We start from the raw sequence: 13,495 nt of genomic DNA, 5'->3' as shown, positions 1-13,495 counted from the left end.
GCAGCACACTTACATTACCATGGGAACATTATGCTGATAATCGTCTTTTGACAGATCTCATCAAAATGTCCATCTCTGCCAACATTGACAACCATGTCATGCTCTTCAAGGGCGTCGACTACAATGTCTGGGCCGATCAGATGCAGACGTACCTCGAGTTCACTGGGTTATGGAACTACACCAGATCCTCATCCCAGTTGGCCATCGATCCCGGTGAGAGCGCCTCCAACAAGGAGAAGAGCTCGTACCGTGCTGAACTCAACAAGTATAACGAGGGAACCACAAAGTGCATGGGTGCCGTGAGGCTTCGCCTCCACCCAGACATCTGGAACCATCCCGATATCAAGGGGTGCGTCAGTCCCTTTACTCTTTGGAGTAAAATCCAAGAGTTGTATGGGAAACCCGGTCTTTCAGTCATTTACTCTGACTTCAAGCAAGCAATCAATTTCGCATGGGATGGGAATCTCGATCCTTGTTCTGAGATTGTGTGCTTCCAAGTCATTCTCTCTCGCTTGATTGCCAACAAAGTTGAGCTTCCCGAATTCGTCAAGGGAATGCTCCTTTTGTCGTCACTTCCTCAGAAGTACAATAACGTAGTCAGCCTCGCGTTGCAGACTTTGAAGGACATGAAGGACATCAAAGTCGATGCCATCATTCCTCTTATCATCACTGAGCATGAGAGGAAGTCCACCAAACTGTCTGTCAACAAGGCAACTCGCGTCAAGCAGAAGAAGAGTAACCCCAAGTACAAGGACCAAAAGAAGCAGTCTGATGCGCCTCAGACTGAGCAGCAAGGACAGTCCAAATCCAACAAGGATAAGAAGAAGACCAAGCACGGCAAGTCTTCTGGCAAGAACAAGCAACACGAGCACATTCACGCCGCCGTCGCTGACTCTGATTCCAATTCCGATGGACCCTCCTACAGTCCCCAACGCTCAAAAGTGGCCTCTTGGCACGCGGAAACTCCCTTACCTAACTAGTCTCCCACACTGGACTAGAAAAGTCCGAAAACCATCGGAATCGACTCAATTTCGAAAGTACTTTTGTTTCTACTCGACCCTTTTCACTCTCGACAACTTTAAGAAATTTCGACCCTTCGTAAATGTGAACAACGCCAAGACTTTCCTTATTAGGAAGGTCTTATCTGTAGATAAGATAACGAAATGTCTACCAGTGCCGCCGAGGCCTAGTTGAGAAGCATATTGACGTTTTTGTAGATTGTCTTTCCAATTTTACAGTGGGACTTGTATTTCCGAACTGCGTATTCGGCCTGGGCAGCATTAAGACCGTTGCTAGAAGTCATTTAGTTAGTCCCAAGTGGAATGGTAATGAAAAAGTGCCTCTACTCACCGGTAAGCATCCATATATCTCCAGGTCTTGCGGAAGAAAGCCCGGATAGTCTTGGTTTCAATGGAATCCAAGAGATCGGGCACTCAACTTGTTCCGATTCTTGATGGCACCAACTATCGAGAATGGAAGCCGCTCGCCATCGCTTATCTCCAATTTGCTGGCGTGTGGGATGTTGTTGATGGGACCAATCCGGAGCCTTCTGATCTTCCCCCTGATGCCAAGGAGGAAGACAAAGAAGCTCGCCGGAAGGAGCAAAGGGCATGGCTCGAGAAGAATATGACTGCTAAAGGTGCCCTCACCTTACGCATGACACCTGCCATTCGCTTGACCATCCAGTCAAACCAACTGGCTCAAACCATTTGGACGAAGTTGGAGGAAAGTTATGGTACTCCAGGGGCATCCGTGGTCTTTGCCGATTTCCGGAAGGCTATCGCTTTCAAGCTTTCGGAAAATGAAAATCCGGTACCACAAATGGATGATCTCCGATCAGTCTTTGATCGACTTCACGCCAATGGTGTCAGAATGCCTGACTTCTTCCAAGCCATGATCCTGATCAACGCAATTCCCCAGAAATGGGACAGCATTGCGGTTCTGTTGATGCAGAACAAAAGTCAGGAACTCAATTGGCTGATGTGGCCGAAACCACCCACTCCGGGGGGAGGAAAAAAGAAAAAGTTTCCCCAAATTTCAGGGGTTCCGTTTCCAGCCCAACAAGATGTCAGCGATCAAGCGGAAGAAGGGTAACCCCAACTTCAAGCAGCAGAAGCAGCAGCAGTCGTCTTCTAACTCGCCTACCCAAGGACAGCAAGGACAGTCTTCTAACGACAAGAAGAAGTCCAAGCGTGGGAAGTCGTCCGGAAAGAAGAAGCAACACCATCACCATCATCACACTCACATGGTTGACGCTGATTCTGATTCTGATTCTGATGACTCCTCCCAAATTGCTTCCGCTGTCGTCCTTGGCTCCCACATCATCTCGGCTCACCATCACACTCCTACTCCCACTACTACCTCCGTCGCTTCGTTTACCTCGTCCGGCATCAAGGTCAACAAAGTCCCTGTCAATCTTCCGGCTCAAGCTTACACCCCCGCTACTGCCGAGAAGATCAACGATCCCAGGACTCATCCAGTTTATCCGGACTTGGCACAGGCTCAGGAGATCTGCGATCAGCTTCACGTTCCTCGCACTGCCAAAAATCTCCGACCTCTCATGGATTTTCCCGTTAAGAAGTCACTCGAAGATCGTCTCAAATCACCTCCTCCTGCCAAACGTGCTCGTTCCGAGTCTCCTCTCTTTACAGACTCCGACAACGATGACACAGTCTCACTTGGCATGGATACCGATGACGAACCCGACTTCAAGGCGGACACGGAGATTGAGGACACAGTCATGGAACTCGACACCGGACACATCAACGAACAAAGGTGTGTGTCATCCCGTCGGCTGAACGAACAACTTGCTGATCTCACACAGCGCTCTATTCTAATCGATGCTGCTGTATTACGTGATGATCTGTATATGGACTTATGTATTGCTTTGAATTACCTCGCTCGGCAATATATGTCTATTTCCTCGTTCTTTGCGAGTTGTTCTGAATGCCATTCTCCATTCCATGGGTATGACGTCTGGATGATGGACTCCGGTTGTTCTATGCACGTCACTAGTGATGAGACCGATTTCGCATCCTATACTCCATTAAGAAATTCGCCCGAAATTCGCACAGCTGATAAAAAGGCTACTCTTCGTTGGGCTGGAGTTGGATCCGTCTTCATCAAACACATGGTGAAAGATTCTCATGGGAAATATCAAGAAGTCAGGACTCGTCTATATCCTGTCTATCATGTCCCCAACCTACATGGACGACTACTCTCGCTATGGGAGAGTTTCTTCAACAACGTCGGACATTACATTCACGTGTGATAACAAATCGATCGGCATCTATAAGCCCGATCAATCTCAAGCTATCGTTTGCCGTCCGGCTATACCCGGTCACACCATTTTCTGGGTTAAGACTCGGATCACTTCCGTAAAGAGTCTAGCGGCAAAACAGCTCTCGATGGTTTATTCCGTCGACTACCAAACCATGCATCGACGCTTTGGGCACCCCTCAAAGGAAGTGCTTGAGAAAGCGAAGGGACATACCAAGGGTTTCCCACAGAATGTCTCTGTACCCGAAAAGATGTCTCCCTGTAAGGGATGTCATGAGGGAAAGATGCCATCAAAATCGTTCCCACCATCAACTTCTCGTGCAAAGAAGCCTTTTGAGAAGATTCACTCTGATCTTAAGAGCTTCCCGGTAGAATCCTATCACCGGTACAAGTACTTCATCGCTTTCTTCGATGACTATACCTCCCACGGTTGGATCGTCCTTCTCCGAAAGAAGGATGATGCCATCAAGGCCTTACGCGACTTCGTTGCTATGGTCAAGACCCAATTTAACGCCTCCATCAAAGAGTGGATGTCGGATGGAGGGGGAGAATTTAAGTCCGAAGAATTCGATAACGCACTGAAGGAACTTGGCATCAAAATCCTACAGAGCATTCCGCGTCAGCCCCAACAAAACGGCAGGGCTGAGCGTTTTATCAGGACAATTATGGATAAGGCCCAGGCACTTCGCTTTGACGCCTGTCTTCCTGAGTCCTGGTGGGAATTCTCAGTGTCACATGCTGTGCATCTCTACAATCGCACACCTGTCAGACATCTTAAGTGGAAAACTCTGTATGAGCTATTACACAAGAATAGTGAAGGACCACAAGAAGGTCCCTGACATCTCGCACTTACGTGTCTTTGGTTGTGGCGCTTACGTCTACCTTCCCGAAGAAGTCCGAAAGAACAAACTATCACCCAAATCTGAACTTATGGTGTTCTTAGGATATCCTGAGGGAATGAAGGGTTATCTCTTCATGCGCTTACACAACAACAGTCTCTTCCGAGGCGCTACGGCTGTCTTTGATGAGACTTACTTCCTGAAGTGTCCTGGTGCACAACCTCAACGAGGTGGCGTTCGTGCCGGCGACGAACCACCTCCACCATCGGATCGCGGAGATGACAACATTTCTCCTGAAGGAGGTGACGATGATGACTTTGTCCATCGTCCCAACTCCCAAAATGATGACCTTCCCCAAAGGGATCGAGGGGGAGATCGTGACGACGATCAACCTCAAGATCCGCCGCCACCTGCCCTGGGAGATCAACCAGAGGAACCACTGGCTCCGGAACCCACAACTGGACCAACCTCGAAGATCTGGCCGTGAGCGGAGAACTGTTACTCGTCCAGGCTCCATTTATGGGGATAAAACCCCTTCACAAATTGATGCTCAATCGCAGCGTGATTGGAGAAAGACTGTTGGAGATACCGAGCGAAGGCCTGCCGGTTATCACAAGTCTAGAACGCAAGATGAGGTTCCCAGACCAAATCCTGCCGATAGTCCAAATCGCGATAGTGGCACTGCTGATGAGTGTGGAGACCTAGAGAAACGATTGGCCCGATTGGTCAGGGAAGGGGGAGTAGAGTTTATCACATACTTGCTTTCTAAGGCAGTTTCGCCCGATAAACCCCTTCAGAAGTCGCCACGTGAATACACATTCCGTGACATCCAAAAACTTCCGCCTAAACAGCGTGAGAAATGGTTAGCTGCTTGCAAGCTGGAGATTGAGGCACTCCAGAAGCACGGCGTCTATATCCTCGTGACTCTGCCTGCTGGCCGTAAAGCGATCAAATGCCGATGGGTGTTCGACGTCAAACCAGACGGTCGACTTAGAGCCAGACTTGTCGCCAAGGGTTTCTCCCAAGTTGAAGGTGTTGACTTCAACGAAATCTTCTCTCCTGTGGTTTGTTATGAATCAGTTGGCACGATGCTTGCCGGTCGCTGCACTCGAAGGCTGGTATGTCACCGCCGTCGATGTCAAGAATGCCTTTCTCTATGGCAAACTTGAAGAGGAGATCTATATGGAACAACCCGAAGGCTTTAAGGTACCTGGTCAGGAGCATAAAGTGTTCTGGCTGCTCCGAGCTATCTACGGTCTCAAACAAGCTTCCAACTCCTGGTACAAGGAACTTGTAGAGTCTGCCAAGCTTCTTGGCTTTAGACGACTTTCGACCGATACCGGAATCTTTATTTTCCAGGAGAAAGATGGCAACTTCGTCATCATGATCGCATACGTCGATGACATCCTGTTCATGGGACCCTCCAAGCGACTTGTCAATCAAAAGAAAGATGAGTCGATGAGCGCGGGAGTGAGTTTCAAGTGTCCCGTAAGCTCAACGATAAAATTGGAAACCATTTGGGAGCGCCCAGCACCCTTTTTACGTAGGGGCAGTGCTGGTTGCTTCCCATCGATTCCCTTGGTCTGTACCCAAACACGTTGGCGAAGATCATTTGTTCGAAAAATGCTTTCATCTTGAAAGACGGGAATATGGCACTTTTCACCAGGCCGCAGGTTGGGAGGTGTTGGTTCAAGGGTCTTGTCGTCGTACGTGTATCTTAGGCTTAGAATAGAATAATCAGAATTATATTCCAGTTGACGTTCAGTGAATCACGCACTGTTCGTCTTTTTTAAGCTCATCGAGTAGGGTTGTTCGCACCTTTACCACGTCTGGACGCTCATGACCATCAACGTAAACGCCTTTCTTGACATCTGACAGCTTGTAACCCAGTTTGATTAACCACCGGATGGCGCCACGCTCTGAGATGCTTTTCCCTTTCAGATCAAAGCCAATCCCAGGAATAATCACCTGGTTGACTTGGTCCGCAAGTTTACGTGGTGTAATCTATCGAAGTTCAACACGAGCACTTATCATTTCAAACAGAGACTCACCTCGCCGGCAGCTGTGACATTAAGATATCTCCGAACTGCGTGAAAAGTGCGCTCATCGTTCAGAAGCGACGGATGGGCATTGTGTTTGCCTTGTTTCCGTGGTGGGAGAGTATGGAACCGGTCAACGTAAATTGTTAACTGCCGGATTTTACGAGCAAAGGCCGGGCCTTTCCCAACCCTCCTTGCCACAGCCTCGCTTGCTCTCGTGCGCGGGTTCTTGATGCGAGGGTTCGACTCGTAAGTGTAAACAAGCCCAAGATAATCCTTGATGGCATGCAACTTAACAAGTGACGCATAAGCGCTGTGTTTCTTTGCAGCAGCAATGAGTTTTATCAATATAACGTGCAACGGTGGTCGCTCGGGCGCAGGCTCCCACTCCATTGAGATGTCAAGCAGCTCTCGAGCTGCAATAACCTCGGCGGATTCAGTCACAGGTGTGATAACTGGCCCCGCAACTTCTGAATTCCGTGAGCCTTATGTTAAAGGTGACGGAACTCTAACCCACCTTCGATGACAGCCTGGGAGGGGCCGTCCGTTTCTGGAATAGGCGCTGTAATCGTGACCCCGGGGTCTGGGTGTCCCGTAATAGGCTCGATTGGCATAGCGCTCGGCGTGGCTGGGGTGGTGGGTCTTTCTTCCTCTGACACCGACATGATCTCTGTGTCCGAGTCAGAGTGAACCTCGATAGGCACCAATGAAGTCCCCTTTTCCGGATTTGGTTTAGGCGCCGTAATCCCGGAGATCGCTTCTTTAGCGCGCGTGAAGAACCCAGCAATCTTGCTGGTGCCCGAAGCAGCAGCTGCCAATGCCTTTTTCTTCTTCCACTGAGTTGTTCTTCCGGCACCGCTATAAGTGGGCATGGCACTCAAACGGGGTCCTTCTGTATCACCCTTGCGCTTTTTAGAGGCCTACATTGTGTTTTATTTAGTGAAAGAAATGCACCATTCCTTGCTTTGGGTACAATATCATACCTGCCCTTCTACACCTTTCAAATTTCGGAAGTTGAGCTTAAAAAAGCCAGAGGTAGGGTTTCCACCTGGCATCCCATCATCCTCTAAACGTCCATTCCCACTCTGTCCCACCTCAGACTTCCCTCCTTCACTCGGATTCTCTCCGTTGCTGTCGCTTTCTTTGTCGTCCGTGCTGAGAACGAAGTCGGGATCGATTGATTGCTAATTACCGGTCTCAGGAATGATGTCTTTGCCAAAATGAGAGCCGCCGTGTGCGCGCTGTCGCTTTGCTCGTGCGGAAGGACCTTTGATACGGGGCATGGCACGAAATTACAGCATTAGAAGCTCGATGGAACTGAAATCGCCCGTCGACCAACTTGGTCATGTCCTCGACGAAAATGTGAACAGATTACGTAACCTCCGATATTTTCTGAAACCTCATTTTTACGCTTATCGGGCCAGGTTGTCTTCCAAAAGTGAAAGAATCAAGTCGAAATTCTCAAAATTGCACCAAGAACAGAGAGGTCACGTTTATGTGTCGGGGACTGTACATTGTTTCCGCTGCGTTCCTCGGCTCCCACGTCATCGATCTCACCCCACACACTCCGGCCCCCTCTACTGCATCTGTCGCCAACTTCACCAAAGATGGCATCTCTGTCGACAAGCGCCCCATCAATCTTCTGGCGAAGGCTTTCACCGTTGCCACTCAGCACTGCCAAGAAGATGGAAGAAACTCCGGTTTACTCCAAATTTGAGAGCATCGCTCAGGCGCAGAAGATCTGCGAAACTCATAGAGTGCCCAAGACCACTCGCAACCTCACTGCGGTTCTGGACATACCCAGAGTATCACTCGCCAAACGCCTCGAATCCCCTCCTCCTGCCAAACGACCTCGATGTAAATCCCCTCTCTTCACAGATGAGGAGGATGACACTGTTTCTCTTGGCTCTGAGGTAGAACCGGATTTTGCCGAAGATGTGGACATGCATGGCATCACCGATGGTCTTGATACCGGTTTCGTCAACGAAGCTGGTGTGTTGCCGTCACTAAATCTCTGAACCACAAGTTCACTGATCTTTACCGGTGATCTGTTCCTTTGAACGCTAGCAACATTGGTGAAGATTTGTTCATGGACATGTGTATAGCATTAATTAAAACCCAACATAATTCGAAAATCGTCGAGTGGATGTCAGATGGAGGGGGAGAATACAAGTCCAAAGAGTTCGACGCTACACTCTTGGAAAATGGGATCAAGATCAACCAGAGCGTTCCACGCACGCCCCAACAAAATGGAAGGGCTGAACGCTTTATCAGGACAGTAATGGATAAGGCCGAATCATTACATCATGACACCTGTTTACCTCAGTCCTGGTGGGAATTCTCGGTGCTGCATGCACTTCATCTGTATAACCAAACTCCGATCAGACGGCTCAAGTGGCATACCCCATATGAGCTTCTGTGGAATGAGGTTCCAGATGTCTCTCATCTTCACGTATTTGGTTGTGGTGCTTACGTCTATCTACCTCCGGATGTCCGACCTAACAAACTAGGACCCAAATCCGAACTTATGGTGTTCCTGGGATACCCGGAAGGAATGAAAGGTTATCTCTTCATGCGCCTACACAACAACACCCTGTTTAAGGGGACAACCGCGATCTTTGATGAGACACTCTTCCCAAAGTGCAAAGATGAGGATCGTCCACAAGAACAGACTCAAATTGGTGAGACACCACCACCACCTCCATCAGATGATGATCCGAACCCTCCACGAGATGAAGACGGCGATGATGGTGAGAACCATCCTCCCAGCTCTCCACAACTTCCTCAAAGAGATTATGATGAAGAACGTGACGATGTTCCGAATCAAGATCCGCCGCCACCGGCACTGGGAGATCAAGAGGCTCCGGCACAACAGCCGCAGCAACCTCGTAGATCTGGCCGTGCGCGGAGAAACGTTGTACGTCCTGACTCCATTTATGGGGATAAAACCCCTGCAGAGATCGATGCCCAAGGGCAGCGTGATTGGAAAAAGACTGTCGGAGATACCGAGCGAAGGCCTGCCGGTTACCACAAGTCTAGACAGCAAGAAGCGGTTCCCAGCCCTAATTGTCAGCAACTAACTACTTGATCTGTCGTTCAAGCAATCAATAGCTGCACTAGAAAAGACTTGGCGAAAAGCGATAGGATTCAGTGAAGACTAGAGTGTTGTAGCTAGGAATAGACCAGCTAAAGACTGAGGAAACTACACTTACAAGTCTACTCTATATATACTACTTGAGTTTGTATGTACTTGTTTGGTCCATGGTCTGTGCGCGCGCAGTGTTTTGTTCAGCTGGCGGGGTACGGTCTCATGGCTCATCACGTGTCTGAGTCACGTGACATCCTATATTACTAACTACAAGTCTCGGCGAGAAAAGGAAAAGAAAGGTCTGATTCATGACATCACCCCCCCCTTAAGGTTCACGTCCTCGTGAACGTCATTGCATCTAGGGCACCACCCTTTTCGGCACTTTGGGAGGTTTTCCGGCATTGGTTCGGCAGTCCCTTTGGGTCGACGGTTTGGGGAATAGGAGGCCTTAAACTTCCCAGCAGTCCAGTCGAAGATTCTTCCAGAAGGTTCGGTGAAGTTCTCATAGGGTATGAATCGGAGTTTCTTGGTGATTCGCCGAGGTGTGGAGGGATTCTCTCGATGAAACTTTTCTACGAGTTCGGGAGAATTCTTCAGGTTGGAGGCGTCTTCCCACGTCCTCTCTTCCTTGGGGTATCCCTTCCAGTTCACCAGGTACTGCAGTTTTCCCCTGTAGAGTCTAGAGTCGTCGATGGATTCAACTTCATATTCTACTTCTCCGTCCACCAGCTTGGGAGGAGGTAGGTGGGGGTTTCTTCTGAGAGGGAAAATGGGGTTCGTGGTATGGAGTGAGGAGTGACTCGTTAAACACCGGGTGTATGGCCTTCCAAGTCTTGGGGATGGCGAGTTCGTAGGCAGAAGCTCCGACCTTCTTGGTGATCTTAAAGGGTCCATATCTCCGATCGTCGAGCTTCTTGGCTGGCCGCTGCGTATTGATGTTGGTTGCCTCAAGGTACACCATGTCGCCCACTCGGTAGGGCCTGGAGGGTTTTCGTTTCCGATCATAGTAACATTTCATAGTCTCGGCAGCTTGTTTTAAGGCTGCTTCGGCCTCCTTGCGGATGTCTTTAATCTCGGTAACAAAGTCCTCTGCAGCCTGATTCCGTATTGGGCCTCTTGGTTCGCCTCCCTTGTATGGGTGTTGACCGTAATTCAGGTAGAACGGACTGTACCCGGTTGACTGGTGGATCTTGTCGTTGTAGGAGAATTGGGCCAGAGGGAGCCAATCAGCCCAGTCGTCTTGTCTTTGGTTGATGAAGATCCGTAAGTACTGCTCTATCTCCTGATTGATCCGTTCCGTCTGACCATCAGTCTGGGGGTGGAATGCCGTGGAGGGGTTTCCTTCAATGCCGAGGAGTTTCATCAGATCCTTCATGAAGTTCGAGACAAATTGTGGGCCTCGGTCGCTGATTACTTTTCGGGGGAGTCCGTGGTGTTTGAACACGTAGTCCCGGAAGTGCTTCGCTGCACCTAGCGACGAGAGCTCCACGTTGGTGGGAATTGCCTCTATCTTCTTTGAGAATCTGTCGACCACTACCATGATGGCATCGAATCCTTTCGACTCTGGGAGGGGCCCGATTAGATCTACCGACACTATCTCCCATGGGAGAGAGGGGACCTCGTTTGGCTGTAGTGGCGCAGCCGGGAGGGTTCGACGGGGTTTAGTCCGTTGACACATGCCACATCCATCGATATAGGTTCGGATGTCTGCTTGGATTCGGGGCCACCAGTAGTTCCGAGTGATCAGTTTCTGGGTACGATATCGACCAGGGTGTCCCGATACTGGGGAGTCATGATGGAATCTAATGATGTCCTCTCGGAGTCCCTTATCCTTTGGCACATACACTCTTCCCTTGAACGTCACGAGGTGTTCGTCGGATTCGGTCCAGTCTGGGTCCTTCTGCAGTAGAGCCTTGGCCACCGCTTTGTCCCTTCTTCTCCAAGAGCGCTTGACCCGTTCCAAGAAGTTGGCATCTGGTCCTGAGATGCCCACTTCGACCCTTCTGAAGAGTTCTTCCTTCAAGAGGATCACGTCTTCGTTATCGTTGGCTCCTCGATCGTGATTGGCTCGTCGTGAGAGGAGGTCAGCCTTGGTCATCTGTTTTCCAGGCTTGTGGTGAAGGGTGAAGTGGTACTGTTGCATCTCGGTGAGCCAGCGAGCTTGGCGGCGATTCAACTTGTGGGGTTTTTGGAAATACCCGAGATTCTTGTGATCGGAGTGGATCTCGAAGACGTGTTTAGCTCCAAGGAGGTACTGTCTCCAATCTGAGAGTGCACGCATGATGGCGAGCATCTCCTTGTCGTAAATCTCGTAATTCCGCTCGGTCGGGTTCAGGGCATGGGAGATGAAAGCTACCGGTTTCCACTTCCCATCAGGCTGTTGTTGGGAGAGGACTGCCCCAGTTGCGAACTCGGATGCATCAGCCTCACACACGGAACTTCCCAGTGTCATTGGGAATAGCGAGGACAGGTGCAGAGCAGATTCGATCCTTAACTGCTTGGAAGGCTGCTTCTTGTGCTTGTCCCCAATTCCATTCCTTGTTCCCGGTTAGTTCCGTGAGTGGCCTAGCAATCTCTCCATATCCTTTGATGAACCGTCGATAGAAGTTGGCGAACCCAAGGAACTGTTGAACTTCGCGTTTTGATCGTGGAGTGGGCCAGTCTCTGACAGCATCGACTTTGGCTGGGTCCATGCGTACTTGGTTGTGGGAGACAATGACACCGAGATATTCCACTTCTTTGGCTTTGAAAACGCACTTCTCCGGTTTGAGGTAAAGTTTGTGCTCGGCAAACTTCCTCAGGACCCTTCGGACCATTTCCCGATGTTCCTCCAATGTTTCCGTGAAGATAAGGACGTCATCCATGTATATGATGACTTTTCCGGTGTTGATTTCCTCTCGGAATATGGTGTTCATCATGGTTTGGAACGTTGCGGGAGAGTTTGTGAGTCCAAAGAACATCACCAGAGGTTCATACAGTCCCCTGTTGGTTCGGAACACCGCTTTCCACTCGTCTCCCTCTTTGATACGGACATTGTTGAAGCCCCAACGGACATCTAGTTTGGTGAAGTATCGTGCCTTTCTGAGTTTGTCTACTAACTCAAGGATCAATGGCAGGGGGTATCGATTCTTCACAGTGATGTCGTTAAGCCTTCTGTAGTCCTGGACTGGGGTCGGAGGGAGCCGTCCTTCTTTTTCACAAAGAAGAACGGAGAGGCCATGGGGGATTTAGACGGACGGATCCTCCCTGACTGCAGGTTTTCTTCCAAGAAGGCATCAAGTGCTTGTTGCTCTTCAGGGTTCAGCGGGTAGATCTTGCAGTCCATGGTCTCTGCTTCAGGGATGAGTTCAATTGCATGGTCCCAGGGTTGCCTTGGAGGTAGTTCATCGAAGGACTGCTTCGAGAACACAAATTTGAAGTCGTGGATAATGTGTACGGTACCAGATTCTTCAAATGTCTTGGCTTTTTCCTCCTTGACTTTCCTTTCAGCAATTCTTCCGGATGTCGTCTGGAACGCCCGTAGTCGGATCTCGTGTTGAATGTCTACCACGAGAATGTGTTCCCCATCCTCGAGGTCCTCGTATTCGATTTCCTCTGATTCAGGGTCTGATCCGACAAGTGGAGTACATTCTATGGGACACCGGTTGAACTCTATCGTACCAGTCCTCCAATCAATAGAGGGGTTATGCCGTTTTAGCCATTCGAACCCGATGAAGACGTCTGTTTTCCCTAGTTCGGTTACTCCAAATTCCAATCTCTCAATGTGGTCTCGGATCTTGACGTGGAGTTCGACACATTCGGAGATAGCTCCTCCTGCGTTTTCCGTACCATCAGCATTATAGACAGGGATGGGGATGGGGGAGCTTCTCTTGTTCGGATATTGTTTCGTCGGACAAAGTCCCTGTCTATACAGCTTCCGGTGCAACCACTATCTAAGAGCCCAGAAGTTCGGAAGCTCCGCTTGTCGTCTAGGGTGCTCATCACCATGTCCAGATCCAGCTGGTTGCCCTTATGGCCACGAATAAATCGTTTGGGTCGAGCCATCTCCTTTAGGGCCTCTACCACTGGTCCGTCCAATAGCTGTCTGAGCTGGGATATCTTTTCGTCCGTGACCTCTTGCCTTTTTTTGGGATGCACCCAAGACATCAGGATTCCTCTTGCCATCGAGGGTTCTGAGTCGTCAAGTCGTTGGGCTACCCATTCTGCGGAGCCCGGTTCCACTTTCTTTCCGTAAAATCGCGCATTGTCCC

The 13,495-nt window shown here is 49.8% G+C and overlaps 1 protein-coding gene across 1 annotated transcript; it reads left to right on the top strand.

The window, feature by feature from the left end:
- Positions 1–65: 65 nt before the first annotated feature.
- On the top strand, positions 66–980 carry CC1G_11753 (hypothetical protein; the record flags this gene model as incomplete). The annotated part of the gene is made up of 1 exon (XM_001833495.2): positions 66–980. One exon carries the CDS (start codon positions 66–68, stop codon positions 978–980), a length of 915 nt encoding a protein of 304 aa, XP_001833547.2.
- Positions 981–13,495: the final 12,515 nt, after the last annotated feature.

This window comes from Coprinopsis cinerea, assembly GCF_000182895.1.
Source record: "Coprinopsis cinerea okayama7#130 chromosome 2 map unlocalized cont3.2, whole genome shotgun sequence".
NCBI classification, from domain to species: domain Eukaryota; kingdom Fungi; phylum Basidiomycota; class Agaricomycetes; order Agaricales; family Psathyrellaceae; genus Coprinopsis; species Coprinopsis cinerea.
The sequence above is the reverse complement of the archived record's forward strand: the minus strand, read 5'-3'. Positions and strand labels throughout refer to the sequence as shown.